The sequence below is a fragment of the Podospora bellae-mahoneyi genome (genome assembly GCF_035222275.1).
Source record: "Podospora bellae-mahoneyi strain CBS 112042 chromosome 1 map unlocalized CBS112042p_1, whole genome shotgun sequence".
Lineage (NCBI taxonomy): Eukaryota > Fungi > Ascomycota > Sordariomycetes > Sordariales > Podosporaceae > Podospora > Podospora bellae-mahoneyi.
Window position 1 is genome coordinate 1,064,060 of NW_026946359.1, and position 21,801 is coordinate 1,085,860.

General features: G+C 52.0%; 7 protein-coding genes and 1 non-coding gene across 8 annotated transcripts; 6 read left to right on the top strand and 2 right to left on the bottom strand.

Annotated features, from left to right (window-relative positions):
• Positions 1 to 1,469: 1,469 nt before the first annotated feature.
• Positions 1,470 to 2,867, top strand: QC761_103540 (uncharacterized protein; the record flags this gene model as incomplete). The annotated part of the gene is made up of 1 exon (XM_062873602.1): positions 1,470 to 2,867. One exon carries the CDS (start codon positions 1,470 to 1,472, stop codon positions 2,865 to 2,867), a length of 1,398 nt encoding a protein of 465 aa, XP_062736661.1.
• A 1,513-nt stretch (positions 2,868 to 4,380) lies between these two features.
• QC761_103545 (uncharacterized protein) lies at positions 4,381 to 5,148 on the top strand (the record flags this gene model as incomplete). The annotated part of the gene is given in 3 exon segments (XM_062873603.1): positions 4,381 to 4,524; positions 4,540 to 4,698; positions 4,810 to 5,148. 3 exon segments carry the CDS (start codon positions 4,381 to 4,383, stop codon positions 5,146 to 5,148), a joined length of 642 nt encoding a protein of 213 aa, XP_062736662.1.
• A 1,725-nt stretch (positions 5,149 to 6,873) lies between these two features.
• QC761_0003500 lies at positions 6,874 to 6,959 on the top strand. The gene has a single exon. It is a non-coding gene; the product is annotated as a tRNA-Gly (tRNA).
• Positions 6,960 to 7,786: 827 nt separating this feature from the next.
• QC761_103550 (uncharacterized protein) lies at positions 7,787 to 9,112 on the bottom strand (the record flags this gene model as incomplete). Its single annotated transcript, XM_062873604.1, has 1 exon — positions 7,787 to 9,112. The coding sequence occupies one exon, from the start codon at positions 9,110 to 9,112 to the stop codon at positions 7,787 to 7,789; it is 1,326 nt and encodes a 441-aa protein (XP_062736663.1).
• Positions 9,113 to 11,344: 2,232 nt separating this feature from the next.
• QC761_103570 (uncharacterized protein) lies at positions 11,345 to 12,892 on the bottom strand (the record flags this gene model as incomplete). Its single annotated transcript, XM_062873605.1, has 1 exon — positions 11,345 to 12,892. One exon carries the CDS (start codon positions 12,890 to 12,892, stop codon positions 11,345 to 11,347), a length of 1,548 nt encoding a protein of 515 aa, XP_062736664.1.
• A 1,734-nt stretch (positions 12,893 to 14,626) lies between these two features.
• On the top strand, positions 14,627 to 15,148 carry QC761_103580 (uncharacterized protein; the record flags this gene model as incomplete). Its single annotated transcript, XM_062873606.1, has 1 exon — positions 14,627 to 15,148. The coding sequence occupies one exon, from the start codon at positions 14,627 to 14,629 to the stop codon at positions 15,146 to 15,148; it is 522 nt and encodes a 173-aa protein (XP_062736665.1).
• A 1,193-nt stretch (positions 15,149 to 16,341) lies between these two features.
• On the top strand, positions 16,342 to 17,760 carry QC761_103590 (uncharacterized protein; the record flags this gene model as incomplete). The annotated part of the gene is made up of 2 exons (XM_062873607.1): positions 16,342 to 17,244; positions 17,300 to 17,760. Exons 1-2 carry the CDS (start codon positions 17,013 to 17,015, stop codon positions 17,758 to 17,760), a joined length of 693 nt encoding a protein of 230 aa, XP_062736666.1. The 5' UTR covers positions 16,342 to 17,012.
• Positions 17,761 to 18,956: 1,196 nt separating this feature from the next.
• On the top strand, positions 18,957 to 21,198 carry TUB1_3 (alpha-tubulin; the record flags this gene model as incomplete). The annotated part of the gene is made up of 5 exons (XM_062873608.1): positions 18,957 to 18,968; positions 19,356 to 19,414; positions 19,474 to 19,781; positions 19,844 to 20,347; positions 20,403 to 21,198. 5 exons carry the CDS (start codon positions 18,957 to 18,959, stop codon positions 20,882 to 20,884), a joined length of 1,365 nt encoding a protein of 454 aa, XP_062736667.1. The 3' UTR covers positions 20,885 to 21,198.
• Positions 21,199 to 21,801: the final 603 nt, after the last annotated feature.

The following is a 21,801-nucleotide window of genomic DNA, read 5'->3' on the forward strand; positions in this document are numbered from 1 at the left end:
GCGAGTGAACCACCGAGAACCGTCGTGATCTTTATAGATCATCTATGGCTGTTTAGGAGTGTCGGTATTGTATTCCGGAAGTATGCCGTGAATAACAGCCATTGCCCTGCTGTGTTTCGTCATCTCCAGGCATACAGTTCAAAATAGGTGGTGATATGCACGTCAGGTTGTCAAACCATATTGTCAGCCCCAGACGTCTGGCTGTCTCGGTGCTCGCCGGAGGCAATTGGAAAAGACAGCACATAAAAGCATGCAACACTCCCAAAATTCGAGGCGGCCAATGGACGTGATGGTCCCGGTGACAGGAGCCAATCGCCGAGGGACTGGATCACCATCGTTTGCTGTTGCGCCGCTCGGGTAAGGGTAGATGGACAGCGGGACGGGAAGCCTCGTGCTCTGGCTGGTTGGGAAATCAACAGAGATTTCCATCGCGGTGGCCAATCTGGGCTCTGAAGGGTCCTTTTTTGCAACTGCCGTCTCCGCCTGGATTTTGTGTTGTTGATGGTGGTTGGAGAGGTTTGGGCTCTGTTCAACCTCGGGGCTCTGCTTGCCCCAGTTGAGCGCCCGGGTCTATCAGTGGCCTGTGGGCAGGCTTTCTCGCACCAAAAGTCACCTGCGTTGGGGCACGTGCATGGCGCTCGCTGAACCTGGAACATCCTCTCGTCGCCTGCCCCAGCTCATCACCACCTTGCAGGCTTGCATCGTGACATTGGAGATGGCATGGAGGTTTCCTCCAGCTCGTGGCACTAGTGCTGCAGGTGCTTGAAGTGTGCACTTTGCCGCATCCATACCTGCCGCCTCCCGAAGACAGCAAGCACACCGCCGAGCACCATGATGTATTTTTTCCACCATCGTCGTTTGCTGTTCTTGGTCTTGGCCAGTTGCTTTTTCCAGACCGCTCCCGCTCGCCCATATCCGTTGATTGACGGCTGCGGACGATGCAAATGGCCTTCAAAATGGACCAGACGAGCCAGGAGATGCAGAATCGACTGTCGATATGCTCCAGAGATGCACGCCTATATGGGCATTGATCCACGGACGATGGTCTGCTGGCGCCGTCTTCCTCCATTGGTCTTGGGTGACGAAACTGCGGGCCACTAAACCAAACAGCTGGACCAACTGCGAGGGAGAGGGTGGTTTTCCGTTCGGATGACAGAGAAAAAACGTAGGTGCTACATTCTCCTCACTCTCTCGCTCTTCTCGCTTCCACTCTTCCGATTCCGAACCTCTGTGTGAGACACCGGTTTCCGATCTGGGTTTTGATTCTCTTTTCCGGCTTCCGGATTCAGCATTTCGAACCTCTTCGTCTATACTTTTGTTTTCTTCCAAGTGACGTCTCATTGCCTTGTTCCAATTGTGGTCAAACCTACACCTAGACCTCTCTGTCTTCATGGAGTCCTGACAAACATACCTACCCCTGTCGTGGTCACTTCTTTTCTCTCCTGCTACCTTGAATTCGAGTATGTCCGATGGCTCGACCGGGAGGCGGGGACGAACACCCGCCCTTCCCGTTTCCGGGCGGTCTGTATTACCCAGCCAAGCGGCGTACCATCGACATCGATGCCGACGATTACGATGACCTGTACCGCGAACAGTCTCGCGTCAAGAGGCCAAGATACATACAATATGCCCAATATGCCGACACCGTTGCCTATCAATTGGCCGTGGAACCCAACGACCACATCACCAACAACTTGAACCTAGTTGGAGCAGCGGGAGCTGGAGGAGGCGGGGGAGAAAGGGTTGCGGATTTGCCACTCCTGTCCCACCCACACCCTCACCATCCATATTCTCCCCCGGGCGGCCCCCGCCCGCACCACTCCCACATCCGTTCCCCACCGTCCCTGTCCCCTGACCGTTCGGTCTCGGCTCCGGCCCCTATGGAACGGACGGTCTCGGGTCTCTCCATCCGCCCGGACCCCACAGAATCTCACGACCGTTGTGGTTCTATGGAGCTTCTCGAAGACGCAGCAGCTGCCCAACGAGTTCGCGAGCACCTCGCCAACTTCACTCGACGCAACCCGGATTCAAAGCACGAACGAATTCTCAGGTCGATTATTAACCCCCGGGGTAGGCATAGCGAACTCCAACCGCTTGACAACGACTCGCTAGAATCCATCTTTAGTGCCGCCAACGAGATCTTCTTCAACGGACGTCTAAGTCAGAGGGTGAGGTGGGATTGGTCCGATGAATCAAGTACGAGGTATGACTGTCGGGTTATTGGGACGACTGCACTGAGGAAGAAGATTGACAAGGGAGGGAGAGGGTTCGAGACTTTGATCGTGCTGAGCTCGACGATACTCAGGGACAAAAGGTATAACTGCCGAAGGTTGTTGATCAGCACGTTCTTGCATGAGCTGATACACTGCTATTTGTTCATCTGCTGCGGTTTCAGGGCCAGATGGGAGGGAGGCCATACGAGAGGGTTCAGGGAGATTGCCGAGATTGTGGACGAGTGGGCGGGTGAAGGCAGTCGGTTGTATTTGGGGAGGGTGGAGGCCGACTTGGAGTTGTTTAGAGTTGAGGGTTCAGAGGAAGCGGCTGATGGTTATTTTGCCCATCGAAGGGGTCGGCAAGGCAGCGAGTATCCATGCTCTGGGATGCCGGAACAACATCAAGAATCTTATGGTGGCACTCAGGAGGTGGTCAAATTCCAAGGAGGCCAGGACTTTGTCCAGATCTTTCCTGAGGATCACAACCGTGGGAGGAGCATTGGGAGAAGCCCCAGCCGCCGAACAGACAGCAGCAATGTCTGGTGGCGACAGCAGAGGACTGTGAGGCCTAGCCCGCTGTTCTTCACATATGGTGCGGGCAGTGGTGGCGTCAGCTACGGCGCAGACGAGGACGACTACATTTATCCTTCATGAATCTTTCTTTTGTCGATTTCAGTTTTATACCCACTTTCGAATCTATTTGGCGAGGCAAATACCCATATTTTAGGTGACATAAAAGCATAGCATAGCATCGCATACATGGCAGACTAGCATTTTTTGATAGCATAGCAAAGGCGAATTTGGAATACATGGGGAGATACGGGCTTCTAGTTGTTACATTGCAGTTGGGTGGTGCTTGTGCTTCTAGAAGGATTCGAGTGCCTGGGCTATCATCTGAAAAACAACTAGATAACTTTGTGATAGAACTTTCGAACCAGTTTTCATGGGATATGTTGTGTTCCTAGGCACATCCTAAACAAGACTGTAGAGGCGGCGATGTGAGATCCTACTATCTTCGAACGTGTTGACTTCCTTAGCTTTCAGGACGTCCCATCTTTCCAAATAGCAGTTTTCATCTTTTGCCCACCACGTGCTAGGCCCATCGACCACACCGAGCAGAGGAGAAAGGAGCGCTGGAATGGCGCCTTCCCATTGTCAAACTCTGACTAGTAATTTCACCGTGATATCAACTTGCTGCCTTTCGATTTCCACTTTCTTCTTTACACTCAACAACAACCTGGCCTACGCCCGCTTCCTCACTATGGCTACTGACGAGGGCTTCAAGCCAAACCTCGAACGAGCCCTAAGCTCTAGCACCGCGAAGCCGGCGTGGTGCATGTTTCAAAAAATTCACGATTTGTGTCAGTTCGACATTTGGATTATCGAAGTGGGCGAGATTCCTCTGTCGAAGTTTTTATCACAAAGAGTTTGCGGATCGCATCGTTTCCACTGCTCGATCTTACCGCCACCCCAAGCTCTGGACACTGGACTCATCCAAATTCAATATTATCCAGTCGGTAGCTTGGATTAGTTGGCTCGACGTTGTCATCTTGACTGCTGCCAACGAGTCGGGTGCTCCCGAATGCCATGCAGAACCCAGCAGCCTTTGGGTCGCGGAGCGAGGTGCATCACTTGAACATTGGAAATTGTAAGTGGCGGATGATCGGTTGATAGGATTCTAGAGCTGACCAGCTATAGCGTTGTTAACTCCCCCGACTGGTTTTGCTACTTTGATGATCGGACTCCCTTCCGAGCACAGTGACGGAAGGCTCTTCTTCCAGTATGGGCGATCGAACAGAAGTTACCCACTCATCTCAGAAAGCTCCAGCTATCTGGCGGCCTGGTGAGAATGCCGAAACTCCCATAACACTAACACTGAATCTTAACCACTGAATTATAAGTATTCTGATGTCAAGCATGGTTTCCTTCCCGTCTTGACCAGTTTCAGGTGGATGCTCACGTTCAACTTGGTCAGATATTCGCCACCTCCCCTTCCTGCTGTCGGCTTCACTCACGGGTTAAGTGGTGACCTGTCGCGCCCTCTTGCTACCTGGATGCCAAACCCCAACGATCATCCGTATCTGTGTCACATCTTGAGCTCTTTCAATCAGGCTGGCCTACCTATCAATTATGCAGCCTATGACTACGTCAACCTTCTACAGCAAGAATGTCAATCAACGGGCTTGTTGTCTTTCTTGCTACTTTGGAACGAAAGATAGTTGGCCGCTTGTCGATACCTGAAGCAGACAAGCCACTCCAGCACCGATCGGTAACGTCAATCCAAGAGGAAAACCACACAATGACACTGCACTTGGCACCACAACACTTGACACCACAACACTTGACACCACAGTTGCAAGTCTCCAACGTGAAGCTTGATATTGGTAACCTATTGGTGCCGACTTACTTCGACGGGCTGAAACAAGTCGAGGAGCATGTCGAGGAGCACGACGCGGACCAGGTTGATCAGAACAGGTTATACATAGTATGTTGAAACTAACACACGACACAGAAACCGCGGGGTATCCAACGATCTCGACTTGCTGTATGTTTTCTTTGTATGAGTCTGGTGAACTAGGTTGACTGACGTATATATGCGGTTGTCCTGATTCCCTACCAGAATCTCCGTGCCATGACTGGTGCCTTCACAACCCCGGCTATCACGGAGTGCTTCATCACTCAAGCGCTTGCAGATTATCTTCCACATGCAGATTTGTGGTTTCAAATCAAGACATTCTGCATGGAAGCTCACATCCAAAGCTGGCCCGAAGACACAATCTTGCTCATCATCGAGGCGTCTCTTCGTGCTCAAGATTACGAAGCCTTTGTGCATGTTGCCAGCAATGGGCAGATTGAGTCATCTCAGAAACTGGTCTCCGCAGTTGAGAAGGCTGTCATGATGAGGCCGGGTTGCATTCATCATCCACTGTTATAGAAAGCGTAGGCTTCTCACCATCCAACAATGGTCTCGGTTCCCCAACTGATATCAGCATGACAATTCTAGGCTGTCTTCTGTCCTCGAAACAATCTACCGTATCCACGCACGCTTCGCTCCCATCAAAGCCTTTTCTCAGTTCTTCACCCAAAATGATTCCTGCCAGGCGTTTTTGTCTGCGGAACTGGTGAAATTGGTAACTTTGGCTCAGAATTATCAGAATCTGTGAAGGTTGGATAGGAAGAGCCTCGGAGCGTCAGACGGCGTGCCCTTGTGGATCTTAGTCTTGACTGTTTGGATGTCGGCTTTCTAGAGTTCAGGTACGTGAACATGTACATGTTGGTGGATCCCAGAACACCATGCTAAAAGCGTATTTTAGAATCATGCCAATTGTTTCAGACCTCCGGGCTAGGCTGTCTGTAATTCTTGGATTCATTCAGAGATTGCTCGAGAGAACGGTGGTCCACGACATCCAGCATGATACTGCCCTTCGACTGTACCAAAAGTTGGAAACCTCGAGTCTCTCGAAGCTTCATTTCGAGAATCTCACTCGTGAGACACAACAGTCTTCAAAGTACTGGTAGGATTGCCATCTTCCTCAATTTTCTCCGGCAACAATATGGACTCAATATAACTATACCAGTTGCCCGGGGATCTTAATCCCCATTGATATGGTACCCGCCATATTTCGAGATCTAGAGCGACTTGGCTGGGTTAACAAGCGTCAAATCTTGCAAATGCCGTGGCCAAGAAGGCTCCTTTCTTTCGTAGCCTGGAACTGGATCACCTTTGGGTTGCTGCAAAGAAAGTAGGTGAGCAAAAGCTTCATCGATAGTAGCAGCGACGATATAAACTGCCCTGGGCAGTACGAACCTGTCATCGAATCCCTTATTCAATATCAACATCTTTCCCCCTTCAACCTCCCAATCAATCCAAAGTGCTCCATCCTCGCTTAGACGAAATACCGGCCAAGTGGCGGGAGCGAGCGTTGCACGAGGAACTGAGCTGTGATCAATGTATTGCCGCTTCTTTGGATTTTGGAGCTCGTCCTCGTCGCTGTTGTTCGAATCTCCTTGTCCCCTTACCAGAACTGGTGCCGTGGAGTCTATGACTGGATCAGGGCGCGGGAGCGGTATCACCTCGCGTCCTCGTTTTCTTTTCTCGCCTGAGTTCATCTCTGGGCAGAACGAAACGAATTTCTGTTGATGGTTTTTTCTGTCGTGACGTAGACCATCCTCCAATCCAAGAGGAGAGAGAAAAGCGTACCGTCCATAGGTAAATATCTGATAAAGTTTGTTAGTCATGGGTTGAACTGTGAAGCTTCTCGAACCTAACGTATCGGCGGGAAGGGACCGTGACGCTAGGTCCAGAGATCTCATCGAACCAAATTGGTAACATGGGCACGTCGAGATCAAGGGCGACAACCGTTGTGGCGCTTGCTCACCATGCATATACCATCGTTTGATCTCGTGTACTCCGGGTGTGAGATAGCAGGAGAGGGTCCATTTGAGTGACTGATATCACCGGAGGAATCTGCCAGGTAGGTGGTAGCTTAAGCTCGTACGCCATCGTTTGGCCTGCGAGCTACCTACCAACCATCCCATGGAAACTCAACAGTGAATTCCACTCCAACATGGCCCATTTCGCCAATATAACAGCTTATGCGATTCATATGAGGCATAAGAATCCGGACACCACTTCCAACAGCCACACAAAGGAAAAAAGGCGCGGTTAGTTTAGTGGTTAGAATCCTCGCTTCCCATCACCTCTTGGTCTAGCGAGGGACCCGGGTTCGAATCCCGGATCGCGCAATTGCGCCTGTTCCTTCTCTTTTGCTTTTTCTGCTTGGTGGCTTTGATTGATATCTTGTGTGAGCGTTCTCTGCTGCTTTTTAGCTAATTGCAAATGGATTGGTGTAGGGGTAATCATCCCAATTGTCGGGGGAGTTTCCCATGGTCCAATGATTTTTATTCCAAGCGGAGGCTTCCATGCAACACCAACCGACTGTGATAGGCACCGCCGTGAGGCTACATTCAACTCAAGGTCAAGAGCAATGAATGTTTAGAGGAAAGCCCCAGAAATTGCAGTCACCTGATTCTTAGGGACCATGGAGAGACAAGTTTCGACCTGGAACAGACTACCAACTAAACCCTTGGCCTCAACGAAGCCAGATCCAGATGCAGCAGTGGCTTCTGAGGCTAGATGTCAAAAGTTCCACGAATAGCAGAAACACCACTTGCTCTGTTCCATGCTGTCGAGCAAAGAGCACTTCGTTCCAGGACGAGGACATACGGAAGAGAAGGGGGCTTGGCAGTGTGTTGGAAGCTATATAAAGTGATTTGCATCACCTCTGTTGGTGGACACTCGTTTGTGGCGATGTATTATCAGACAAGGGGGAAGCAATGACAGCTTTGACTGGCGTCAAACACTCTTTGCGGGAGATATGGTGTATATAGATCTGATTTCGACAATCTGACATTCCTATTTCCAGGGCCTGATTGTACCCCGTTCCGTAAAGCAAAAAAACAAAACAGCTTAACAAATGAGAAAGGAGATGTTCATAACCTGCTGTGATATCATTCCACCCCAATGGCCTCTCAAACGCCTATCTTGCACTGCATCATTTGAGCGGGAAGGATTAGAGTAACCCCTTTGCTCGATCGCACTCTTCAATGAAGCGGTATATGCCTTCGAGTCCTTCATAATCCCCTGAGTTGCTCGAACCAAGATCAAGTGGCGTGGCACTCTCATAGCCTTCTTCATAATCTTCCAGCGAGGACAAGTGCCAAGGGTTCTCTTCGATCTCCTTTACAAAGAACGCCTCTTCGATATCTGAAGACTCGGAATCGTGTGACCGAAGCGATCCCCCAGGGGAAGTTATTGTATTAGCACAGCTTCCACCTGGTGCAAAAGGGAACCGAAGCGCGACTGGCACCCCGGCACTGGCATCAAAGTCTGGATCCTGCCCAATAACGCCCCGTTGGACACCGATATCATCACACAAGTGTTCAACCGTTTGCGCGTCGACACCTGGGAATCGTATCCTCAGAACGTTGCCCTTTTCCAATGCGATTGGTAGGTCCCCCAGGTCAGCCACTTTCTTCAGATCAGTCATGACGGCGGCGAGATCCTTGAGGACACGCGCGAAGTCAACGGACAGAACGTCTAGAAAGCCTTCTTTATTGAGGGTGGTAGCGCCCTTGGCGGCAGCAGCTCCGAGGGGAAGAGCAGCACCGAGAGGGCTGAGAGCGGTGATCGTGGGACCAACCTGGAAGTCGATGAATGATCCAGGGGCATTTCGAGGGGTGTAACCCATGCGAGCACGCGCTGCCTCCTGAGTAGCACCTACAGCTCGATACCTCTTCTCGCCGTTGGGTCCAAGACCGTCGTATCTTGCCCGCTGACCAGAAAGCCAGAAAGCCCTCATGGCTTGGCTCACATTCTGAACCACCTGAGCCGGAGCCGCGGGAGTATGGCTGAAGAATCGCGCTCCTCCAGTTCGTCCACAACCAGGCATCGCATATCCTCCAGCTGTTCTTGGAAGAGCACCACCGGTGAGATTGGGGCGAAGAGTGGACGCGAATGGTGCCCGAGAGGTGAGCTGGGCTACAGCTCGGGAAGTGTTGGAGATGGGAAGCTTGGAACGATCAAAGCGGACGCCATCGGCATTCGATTGACCGGCATTGCCGGTGCTGAGGTAACGACGAACGGCAGCGTTGAAGTTGGCAGTAGAATACCACTTTGATCCTCCGGCGCGCTTTTGCTGACGCAGAAAGGCCGCAGGGTGAATAGGCTGGCGCGGGTTGCTTCGAATGGCGATGGGTTGAAGTTCGGCAACAGTGGCTCGGGTGGCGGCGAGCTTGGAGCGGACGAGCTTGGCCACCATTTTGGAGGTGCTTGCGAGATTCTTGCGAAGTGCTCGCAGTGCGGCCGTAGCCAGCACGCCTCCGGCGGACGGAGACATGGTGGCTTGAAACAGTCGCTGAAGTTTCAGTGCCTGTTCGAGCAGAGAGGCCTCGTGGATGATGAGGAAGCAAGAGGATGTTCAGAGGAGGCGGGTGCACCGCCTTACATACGTAGATCAGTTATCGATAAGCGTTTCGCCACGGCAGATGTGCCTTGCCAAGAATGATGGCAACTGGGGTCAGGTGGAGCGCCAAGGTTCGTTGCTAGCGAATGGATCTGCAACTCCCGGGGAATGCACTTAACGAGAGCGTCTTCCAGACTATGCATCTATCGCGTTGTACCGGATTATTTATGGGTCGCCAGCTGAAGCGGCCGTTCCCTTATCTTATCGAGCCCCCACAGCGATTGGTTTTTTAATAGCTCCAAAAATTTCCCCAAGCTCGCAAAGCTTTCCCTTCTCCCACAACACCACGCAGAGGAAAGCGCGCAGGTCGCATTTCCTCGTCTTCGACCTCCATTTGGCAAGGTAAGCTCATCTTCTCATCAATTCCTTCTGCACCAGAGACCGCTCCTATGATGATATCACAAATCATTGAACAATCCAACTCCGACCACGCCGTGGGGATAACCTTTCGACTGAGAGCACACGAATCGCAACAACTTGTCTGGAGCGGGTGTTTTTCGCGACAGGTGCTAACGTCCTTCCAGTGTCGATGGAAATTCAATTGCCGACCAATTCAACTTGAATCATCCCTCACCAATAACTTCGTCTCAAAAGGTTCGTCGACTTTTTCTTTTTTTCACCCTCCTGCCTTGGTGATGATAGAAAACCAATAGGAATTCCTCATTCTTAATAAACCATGTGGAATCACCGTTATATAAGTTTCAGCCTTGTCTGACTCTGGCACCACTTCTCGATTGTCTACTGTTTCTTGTTTCATCGCAGCGATGCTAACGTTCAATCGTGCAGGTATGCTCAAGCCCATTCTCTCTTCACATCCCAAGACACCATGACGAAGATTTGAACGAACGGGCGGACATAAACGAAGCCTCTCTGGCTCTCTTCATCAAAAGCGGGACTGTACATCCTGTGAGGGGGGTTGGAGAGAAATTCTTGTTGAGAACTCGTCACCTGATTGTGCCGTTGTCTTTTCGCTTGACAAACGCTTGCCAGGACATGAGCCGTTGACTAACATTGCCGTGTTCAGGTAATTCATTCTCCCTCTTCTTCTTGGCTGGCAACACTATCAATATGATGATGCGATATTCACACTGTTTGATCCGCCTTTGGGTTGGAAATGAACATATAAACAAAATCTGATTTAATGAGGTATGTTGGACCCTGACTCCTTGCCAGAGAGGTAATTCGCTAACATGATACAGCCTGAGACTTGATAACGAAACAACGACTTCATTTACTGGACCAAGTTTTGGAATCCATGCTGACCAACTTTGGTGGTCAGGTAATATCGTAGCGTCACGAGCTCTCACCTTGACTGCAAAGATGTAAGCATCTTCTCTCGCTCTCCCCTTCACTGCTTTCTTCCCTGCCTTGCGGATGATACCCTTTCCTACCTGCATTTGACTCTGAGTTCATTCTGATGAGACAATTTTCACCTTGGAGAACTGATGAGGTTCTTCATGTACTTTCATGACACCATTTCTTTTGCTGGACTGTGCTGACTGTCCTCTAGTGTTGTTAGTCTTTTTGGTCGGATGAGGTTCGGGCTGGTGTAGATATATCATGGTGGCTTTTGCTGCTATCAATACAATGAATTTGTCACAACTTTCTGTTCTCATGCTTCTGTCCGTGTGTTTTGTGATATTGCCCATGTCTTGCAAGAGCTGTCTTGATCTTTGGGACGGTGGCTCTGCATGACGGGTCTGTTGTCTGTTTTGACGGTAGTAGGCCCAAGACGTGTTGCTGTTCCACGCAATAGCTGTATGTATCTTACACCACACCGTGTTGAACCTCGAAGCTTTGCATCCGTCCTGCCATGATCAACTGAGCTCAAGATGAACAGCACCACACATTGTCATGTTGGGTCCCAATGGTAAACCACTCTATTGTCAATTTGTCTTGCTGATCAACAGCTGTCCCGCCGCCATATTTAGGATTAAAGGTACTTGTCTTGTTCAGAGTTCTACTCTGTAATAGTGTCCTCCTCCTCCTCCCCCGAGGAAAGAAGTTCGGTTGTCATCATTTAATACCCAACCCCCCCAACTCTTGGTAATACTTCCTGCACTCCTCACATCTCATCTCTTCAGCCATGAGCAACAACTGAGCCCTCTAGATCTTCAGCTGCAACCTGGCATTCCACCCGACAATACACCTCACCAAATCCCAATCACCCCCATGCCCAACCCAATCCGTCACCACCACCCCAGTCGCCGCATCCCCCACCACCTTATCCCCCAAACTCCCCCTTCCTTCCACAGCATGATTCCGACAAAGATACTCAACCATCCTCGGATTGACCTTTCCCGCAATACGATCCGGCCAAAGACTCGAGTTGAAAAAGCTCGACGCCGACAAAAAGTTGATATAAAGCGGCATCTCCTCCCTCTGTGCCCTCAACTCCTCCACCCCACACGGCAACTTCAAGCACATCCTCGCCGACCTCTCCAGCTCCCGACAAGCATAGTCAATCTTGCTCTCAATCTGCTCCACCCTCCCAACCTCATAAAAATCCTGTATCCTGATCCTCCCCGAACCGCAAACCCCATCCGCCACATTATCCGGCCATACTGACCCATCAATCCCCCCCTCCTCCTCCCCCAGCCCTTCACAACAAAACCTTCTGACAAGCACCACCTTCCCCCTCACCTCCCCCAGACTGGGTATCCTCCCCTTCGTATACCACCTATCACTCCCCAGATACCACTTTCTCAAAATCTTCCCAAACAATTGATCACCCCCCCTCCCCGTCCCCTCCCTTTTCAGTGACATCATCACCGTCTCCGTCGGCCTCTCCTCTAGGAAACAATAAACCTCCTCCAGCAACCCACTCAAATACCTCGCCCCGCTCAGCGCAACAGGAAAAGCAGCATGCACCAACGCCAGCTCCGGCCTCTCGGGCTGGTCGACATCCAAATTAGGGCAGTTGACCCTCACGTCCAAAAACCTAACCCCATTGTCCAGCTGCTCCGTCACGGTCACCGCCTGGCATCGCACGCTAGGCAAGGCCACATGACATGTAGCACTGTTGTGCGTGCCGGGTATGCTCAGCGAACTGAGCGGTATCTCATCCGGCAGTTTTGACATCCAGCTCGCAAGCTGGGCAGAGGAAAACAGGGCGAGGTAAGGCACATGAGGGAGGTAAATCGCGGTAATCTCCTTGGCCGTGGCATTGTTCTCACCGATAAAAACCAGCTCGATGGATTTTTCGGACAAGCCCGGTATTTCGCAGGTGTATCTGTTGGATGGGCAGGTTGTTTCTGAAAAGGTGAGACGGAGTTGCTCCCCTTGGTGGTGGCAGTCTGTTGACGGGGGGAAGACGGTCGTTGGGGATTCCGTAAAGGGCGCCAAAGGGACGGAGAGGGCCTGGCTGGCGGTCACGAGCCGGGGTTTTGGGTCGTGGTGGAAGGGGTTGTTGCATCCGGAGTTGTTGTTGGAAGAGGCGGGGGAGGAACGGCCTCCCCGGCCGGCGATCATGCGGGTGATGTTATTCAGCCCGAGGTTGCTCTCATGGGGGAGGACGATGAAGGCGGGTGGTGGCTCGAGGCGCTCGACGAGCGTGAGCTCCAGGGGTGTGATGGTGAGGTTGCGGATGGTGATTGTTTCGGGGAGCATGGCTACTACCTGGCAGCGCCGGGGACGGGAGGTGTTGGAGCCCATGGTGGGTGGTGGGAAAAACGGGGGGTATATATATCAACGACGAAACGAGGATCAATGCGTTCCAAGTGTAGGGTTGGATGGGGTTGATAATAAATGAGTGGGAAATGTATGATGATTAGAGATGGGATACTATGCTCATGATTACGCAAAAGACGACGAGTTGCAGAATGTTGTTGCGAACTCTAAGAAAGTTGGTGTTATTGGATATCAGATGGCGCCCAAAGCTCAAGCACAACCCCTTGGGGACGATCGCGACTGCTTTGCCCAACGGTTCGTCGAAGCTGATTGGGTGATTCGGTTCCAAGGCGGTGGCTTCCAGCTGATTGCAGATCTCGGATCGCACCGCTCCTTCCACGTTCAAACGTCGGCAAGGCTGAGGCGGAGGCTGAACGAGGCTTGTTTTGATTGAAATGAGGTTGGCCAGGAGCTTCAAAAGAACCCTAACATCATCAAAGCTCAAGGGGTTCAGGATTACATAAGCTAACCCCCATCTGTAGCACCATCTGCAACGACATCTCTTGATTTGGGAAGCACTGATGAAATTGATGGGACATTCATAGGATATACTCCATAGTTGTTTGAATCTTTGAGATATGATCAGCCTTGCTGGAACTATCTATCGTGAAGAATACTGTGGGTGACCACACACACACCGCATTCGGAAAGGGAAGAAGATGTAAGACCCGTATCTGTACCATAACGAGCAACTTCATCGTTACGGCTTTTTCGAGGCCTCTTGATTAGTCTACGGCATACGGGCTATCAAGATAGCCCTAGACTCACCAAACATAGAGCATGTGCGTTTGGTGAGCTTTTCTAGCCGGTTTGCAGTGAATTGCGCTGTCAAGGAAGCACCGGAATCCATCACAATCAGTCGCTACTCCCCAAGAACATGAAGCTCTATGTACCCAGATCCAGACTCGGCCGACCGGGAAGAAACGGGGACAACCGGACCCGAGAGTGTTTTACCAGCTCCTATCCCGCGACCCTCCACCGGATATATGCGAGATACTGGCGATTCACAACTGCGTCCTCGCCCGACACGCACCGAGGCCATCGTTACAGCCGGACCACTCAAGCCCAAGCCCTGGAGCTCCGAAGGTCCTGTCCGTGAAATATAAACAGACTGCTACCCCTGAGGTCGCAGACGGCACTGGTTGCCGAGTCTCGGATTTGTTTGCTGGAGCCTCAGAATGCCACCCACCACACCGGGCGCCAGCAGTTTGGTCCTTCCGGCTCCTCTATCCGAAAAGCCCAGCAGGCTTGTCCCGTCAGCCTTGTTTATCATGCAGGAACAATTTGATGAAAAGAGCGCCACCCCGGGTCCGAACTGCAGTACTGCACCGATGGCCCGCGACAACGTCCTGGGTCAGCCCATACTGCAAAAGCACCCGTATTTAGGTGCAAATATCCCCAGCACCTGGTAAATGTTGTCCCAGCGCGGAGGTGCGCGTTTGGAATCGGACGTCCGTCAGTTGGTAATTAAATCCAAGTCGGAGATAGCTGGGTAAATTTAGCCGCCAATATCAGACTCTCAGCGAGCAGCATCTCTGCCCACCGCAAAGCCCAAGTCCGGTTGAAACTAAGGGGAATAGCATCGTAGCCACCAACGGAACCTGTGCATAAGTAGAAACGAGATGGCAAGCCAAAGGATCATCTTCAGCAAGCTCATCAGCCTTCATCAGCATCTTCTAGCATTCATCAGCAGACTCGCCAGTCCTCACCACCGCCAACATGCGCTTCTCCGCTCTTGCCATCGCCGCCCTCGCCACCTCAGCGACGGCCTTTCCCACCTTGGGCTCAATCTTCTCCCGCCAGGCTGAAAAGGCCTGCATGACTGAGGCTGAAGCCAAGGAAATCGTCGACATCTATGTCCGCCTCATCTCCAACTACCAGCCTGAGGACTGCGAGAAGTACTGCGCTTCCGACTTTGTCGACCGCTCCGACAGCATCAACACCTTCATATTCCGCCCTCTCGGCGAGCCCACCTTCGCGACCAAGGAGATCTTCATGGAGGCGCAACTCTCCAACCCTCCCTTCCCTGTTGTTGTCGACGTGGTCGACGCCGTCGCCTGCGAGGCCATTGCGCTCCGCTGGCACGCTACCTTCGGCGCCGCCAACCTGCCCAGCAGAGGCATCACCATCATCGGTACCACCAAGCGCGAGGGTCACTGGCAAATCAGGAGCCTCGACCTCGAGTTCAACAGCCTGATCTGGCTCCTCAACATGGGCGGCTCCTACGTGTGGGAGGGCTAAATGTTTTCGGTCGAAAATCCTGATGATGCCAAGTTCTTAGACTTGATATTGGTTGGGTCTAGAGGGAAGACTAGTAAAAATGAGGGATCATATGGGGCAAATACGAGACCCGGTATGGTTTGGATAGGGTTGTAACGCATAACAGAAGACTGTGCTGTCAATAAAGAAAACCACTCAATCTGAGTCTCAAGAATGGTTCCCCGCGTCTATGCCTAGTTTTGTGTGACCATATGGCATAAGTCGAGTAAACACAGCCCCAGGGTAAGATCTGTGCATGCAAGGTGTGATCGTGTATAACCGTTGTTGCTCCAGATTCTGCCCAATGGAGCCGAGTACCAAAGGCCGTTCCAGAGTCAACGGCGTATCCGAGGAAGGATCTGGATTCATTGTTTCGCTCCAAGTTTGAGACATCATCGCAGGATGTCATGGGTGACGGCAGGTTTCGTGGGTGCTGAAATAAGTGCAGCGGTCTGGCAGGCGTCATTGCGTCTCGCAGGGCTGCAGGTTGAACAGCAGCATCCAGAGCAGCGGGACCCTGCAGCTGTCGAAAAGTTCGGACGAATCCCGGGACAAATCGCCGTCGGCTGTGATCGCGTCACTCGGGGTTGACTCAACACTCTTCGTCATGTCCAAGACGACCGAGGCCAAGAGAGGGCTGATGGTCAGCATTGTGCTCAATATCGCATCTATATGAAGATATTGTTTGGGCGCAGCGAATCGAAGTAGAAATTCTGGTGGGCTGAATGGGACATGTCCGACGCCAATGCGCATGAGCGTTCTGTTTGGCCATGGTTTTCGGGCACGGCTGACGGCTGAAGGGTTGTCTCTTGTTCGTGTGGAAAAAGTGCAAAATCTGGATCACAAGTTGACGGCTGTTGTTATGCCGTTGAAGAAAAGGGCCAAGGCAAGAAAAGATCATCGGCATTTCGTGAGCCGTAGTGTCAATAGAACGCCCATGAATCCCCAAAATGGAAGCTGTTGTCGCTGGTTTAAACGTGCGCGCCAAACCCTGATCAGCCAACGTCAACGAGAAGCTTATTCGCCATTTCCCCTGAAATCGACCACTAATGCCCCACATGCAAACAGGGTATAAGCCAGCCTGTTGGTTCTGCTCCAACGCCCTGTGGCTCCACCTCTTGTGAAGACTCACACGGCTGGCCATGCGATTCGCTGGAAATGGATGCCCCTGAGCTGGGGTTCTTCATTCTTTGCCGTGGCAACCTGATCCAGAGAATCAAGACTCCATTCTGCCAGGTTTTCTTGCCATTCCAGCCGCTCATCGTGAGACCCTTTGTTTTGACGACGGTCCAAGTTCCAGCACGCCGAGATCTGGGCAGGGTGCCTCCCGGCAAATGGGATGAACGTGCAAAGCTTCCCGTGGTTCTAGAGGATCATGTGGATTCAGAGGCAGGCAGAAGCAAATTTGCCCGGTTTAAGCGGACCTGCAAAGGACTTGTGAGAGTTCTGGGTAGGTTTCATTTAGCAGAAAGGCGCAGCACCCCCAGGCCGCCCCCCCGCCAGTCAGCCGTCCACCCACTCCTGCACCACCACTGCACAATATCTCTCTCGGCACCGTCACATTGGAAGCCTTCTTCCTCTCTTCTCTTCTTTTTTCTCTTCTCATCCACACTTGCGCCTCTTTCGACACCTCTTGCGTGTGTGCTACCTCTTGGTTTGCTAGTCGCGGCCGTTCACTCTTTCACCCACATATATTGTGTCCATCACCAGCCTTCCGGCTCCTGTCGCTCTCTATCTCCACATTCTTTCCAGTCTCTCGCTCAGACAGCCTTTTGCCTTTTCGCAGATCATTACTTAGGATACCTTGTAATATCTCCATAAACGACCCTCACCACAACCAGTCAAGATGCGTTACTCCGTTGTCACTCTTCTCGGCCTCGCCAGCGCTGCCCTGGCCCAGTGGGATCCCACTGATGGTTTCAACGTCGTCTCCAAGCCTTCCTTTGACGAGGTCATCCCCGCTGGCAAGGCTTACGATATCGCGTGGGCCCCGACTGAGGAGTTCCCTGAGGCTATCACCATCAAGCTCTATGGCGGAAAGGCCCGTAACAGCCTAGACGTCGTGGCCACCATCGCCTGTATGTGATCCTTGCGCCACCCACTGCTTGTCCCTTGCTGACCATTTTTACGTAGCTGGTGTCGATAGTGCTGAAGGCACTTACAGCTGGGACGTCCCCGCTGACTTGGGCTCTGCCGTTGTCTACGGTATCCGCATCGATTCGGAGACCAACAGCACCAGGTTCCAATGGGGCAACCCCTTCACCATCAAGGCGGGCAAGGCGACCCTCACTACCAGTGGAAGCACTGCTTCTGCTACCGAGTCCAGCGTCACCAGCACCAAGGCTAGCTCAACCACGTCCTCTGTTGAGACCAAGACCACCTTGACCACCACCTTCTCCCCCAACACCTCCTCCACCACCGCTCCCGCCGAGACCACCGTCACTTCCGTGATCGACGAGGAGGAGGTCACCACCACCACTGCCGCCGCTACTTCCTCCACTGCCATTCCTACCGGTGCCGGTGTTCGTGCCGTTGGTGGCGCCAGCTCTTTTGCCCTTCTCGGTGGTGTCGCCCTCGCCGTCCTTGCTTTCTAAGCGCACGGTCTAATTGCGGTTGCCGGAGTTTTTGCCAGTTTTTTGGTTTTTGGTTGTTCATGTTCGTGTATCTAATTGGCGAATAAAACATAGGGGGGTTGAAGCATTGGATCTTATGGTAATGTTCCTAGCATCTGAGCGAGAATTCCTGGGAGGAAAATGTGTCTTTGGCTTGTTCTCCATCGAGGCTTCTTCATAAAAATGGATACCCTTATTATTCTCTCACTTCTCGCCCTCGCTTTTTTTGCACCTTGTATTACTTCCCCTCATTGCCTGCTCAAATCGTGTTCGGTGGGCCGTTTCGAGTTGCCAGTTTGGATACCTGCGTGATGCTTTCACCCGCGTTTCAGGTATCAAGGATATTCCCATCGATGATGGCTACCTGCTTCTGGGATCATTGCTATTGACGGTATTGCAGACAGCGTGGAAATTGGCATCTAATACCATGATATCGACCATAAAGGGATCTCGACGACATCGATTCGGCTCTGCTTCTCTCTGACATGGTGCGTGGCGGGTGCCGAGCTCCGTTGTTGTCACTGCAGGTGATGCATGGCGCTATCTGTAGCGCTTGCTCGCATCTGGATTGCAGGTGTCATCGGAGACTTGAGAACGGCCAGCAGAGACATGACAGCGCACGGTGAGGTCGAGGCAAGAGGCTCTGAGGCTCAACTCGGTCCCGTCTCTTGTTCAGAAGTCCGGGCCGTACCTGTCCGGTTCCTGCATGCGGATAGTCGACCTTATCTTGAAGTCAATTGATTGATACCGAAACAAGCACGGTCCAGGAACCAGGGGCCAGCATCGCGGGAGCGGTGAGACGGCGAGCTCTGAGGGGGACCGAAGTGCGGGGCAAGCACCTCAGTTCGAACCACTCTCTGAGGTTGCTGCGACCTCACGACAGACCAACCGTTTGCTGCGCACGAAAGTCCCCGATACCTTCCTCATCCAAAGAGAGCTGCGACAGCTCAGTCTAGACCCACTTGACTTTCCCCTTCTCAGGGGACCGGCTGCATCCCGCCAGCCCACAAATCTCCACGTTGGGGCAAGCGGCGAGCTTCCTCTACCACTTCCGCAAAATTCACCACCTGCCGACCTCCTCTTCCTGGATTGTTATTCTCCGCCGCGCTGAGCGCTCCGAAATCTGGTTTTCCTATTCTCCCCTTCCAGCACCTTTTTTTCGTCGTCAATCCGTCAAGATGAGAGGCGAGGTAAGAAAAACATGGACATTGTTGATTTTTGACTTTCTCGCCTGCATGATCTCGGCTCCGCGATTGCTTCAACCCGAGCGACCTGAACCCTGCCGTCTGCTCCTGTTGCGATGCGGTATCGCGAAAGCGACTCTGCCAAATATCTCGACCTGCGACCAATTCTGGTGTTTTTGTGTTGCCTGGGCTATTTGCGTCTCTCTGAGCTTCGTCTGGCAGTGAAATAAACAACATGCGGTATCCTGGTCGGCTTGGTGGTCTCTTAGATAGCAACGCGAAACCGAAGCTGTATTTCGGTGCCCGCCAGCTATGCTTGCTACCATAACCCAAGGGGCCCTGATAAATGTACGCAGTGGTGATGTATAGCCATGCTGACAATGTCGCCTACAGGTTCTCCATCTTCACCTGGGCCAGGCTGGTGCCCAGCTGGGTAACAGTGCTTGGGAGCTGTAAGTCCACACCGCCTTTGTATCCATCGCGATATCTCCAGCTAACATCGTCCCTCCAGGTACCTCCTTGAGCACGGCCTCGGACCTGATGGCCGCCCTGATCCCAATGCCACCATTGCTGAGGGTGGTTCCTTTGACACCTTCTTCACGGAGACCAGCAACGGCAAATACGTCCCCAGATCTCTCTTCGTCGATCTCGACCCTTCCCCCATTGATGAGATCCGTACCGGCAACTACAGACAGCTCTTCCACCCCGAGACTTTGATCAGCGGCAAGGAAGATGCGGCCAACAACTATGCTCGTGGTCACTACACCATTGGCAAGGAGATGATCGACCCTGTCATCGATCGTATCCGCCGTGTTGTTGGTAAGGATGGCCCTGTACCGCTTCTTGTCCAAGACGCATCCTTCTAATCCAGCATCATACAGACAACTGCAGCTCCCTCCAAGGTTTCTTGATCTTCCACTCATTCGGTGGTGGTACCGGCTCTGGCTTCGGTGCTCTCCTCTTGGAGCGCCTCTCCACCGACTATGCTAAGAAGTGCAAGCTCGAGTTCACCGTTTACCCGGCCCCCCGTGTTTCGACTGCTGTCGTCGAACCCTACAACGCTGTTCTTAGCACCCACAGCACCATCGAGAACTCTGACTGCACCTTCTTGGTTGATAACGAGGCTGTGTATGACATCTGCCGCCGGAATCTGGACATTCCCCGGCCGAGTTACGAGCACCTGAACCGCCTGATCGCTCAGGTTGTCTCTTCCATCACCTCTTCCCTCCGCTTCGACGGTGCCCTCAACGTCGATTTGAACGAGTTCCAAACCAACTTGGTTCCCTACCCTCGTATTCACTACCCTCTTATCAGCTATGCTCCTGTCATTAGTGCTGCCAAGAGTGCTCATGAGAGCTTCAAGGTTTCTGACCTGACCTTCCAGTGTAAGTTTTGGCCCTTTGATCTGCTCAGAAGAGCTTTGCTGACATGGTTCTCTAGGCTTCGAGCCCAACAACCAGATGGTCGTCTGCGATCCCCGCAAGGGCAAGTACATGGCCGTCGCCCTCCTCTACCGCGGTGATGTTGTCCACCGCGACTGCTCCGCTGCCGTTGCCCAGCTCAAGGCCAAGTCCTCCTTCAACCTGGTCGAGTGGTGCCCCACCGGTTTCAAGATCGGCATCAACTACCAGAAGCCCGTCGCCGTCCCCACGGCCTCTCCCTCGGACGGCGGTCTCGCTTCCGTCGACCGCTCCGTCTCCATGTTGTCCAACACCACGGCCATCGCTGAGGCCTGGTCCCGCCTGGACTACAAATTCGACTTGATGTACAGCAAGCGTGCCTTTGTGCACTGGTACGTTGGTGAGGGCATGGAGGAAGGCGAGTTCAGCGAGGCCCGTGAGGACTTGGCTGCGCTGGAGAAGGACTACGAGGAGGTTGCCCAGGACTCGGTTAATGACGAGGAGCTCGAGGCTGAGTACTAAGCGGGGGGATGGCGACTGGAGGTAATGTGTTGCAAGTCGGTTTGTTTGGGAGCTGGCTGGATATGTTGTGTTCTGTCGAGATTTTATTTTTCTTTACTTGTGTTCGTGATGAGATATGGGACGTGATTATGAAATGGAAAGAGATGTTTATGCGAGTTGAATTGTTTTTACCCCCTGATGCCCTTTGGTGTTTTGTATTTTCTGAGGTGGGCAAAAAGAGACGAGATAATCCCCCCTTTATTACAGACATAAAAGCAAGCAAGTAACATGGAATGTGGAAGCAAAGTAAGCTAAAGGTTCAAGGGTGATTTTCTGCGTCGGTTTATAGGCCATTGCCACTATTTGTTTGTCAGGTGTGCTGTCTGTGTAGGTATTTATCTCTCTAGAGTCTATGCATAGGGCATTGAACAGATGATATGGTAGTCGGGGGAGGGTGTTATAATTGAAGTCGAATGTTTAGGGAACCTCGGAGATCTCAGTGGTCAGGGAAGCTTTGTTCCGTATCTACTCGAATGTGGGTTGATGCTTCTTGAGTACGATGTGCTGGGATATGTACTATGGGTGATATTATTTTTCTATTTAAAATGATTGTGGTTAATGTGGAAGGATGGTGGAATAGGATATGGAGATGGTTTGAGTAATGGCTGAGAAAGTTGGTCTATGTTGATGTTGTGAGAGATTGGTTGTGAGAGATGGGTTGTGAGAGGGGGATTTGCAAGAACCAGAAAGAGTATTCCCGAGATAGATAATTGAAAATGAGTGATGTAAGGGTTTGAACAACATTATCGTGATCATGGAGATGAGGCAACTGTGAATAAGCAAGGTGGGTTGTGAGCAAACTTGTACCATATAAGGGATTATGATATGGCGTGTACTGTATTTTAGCGCAAGGGAAAGCCGTCAACACACTTTACTTA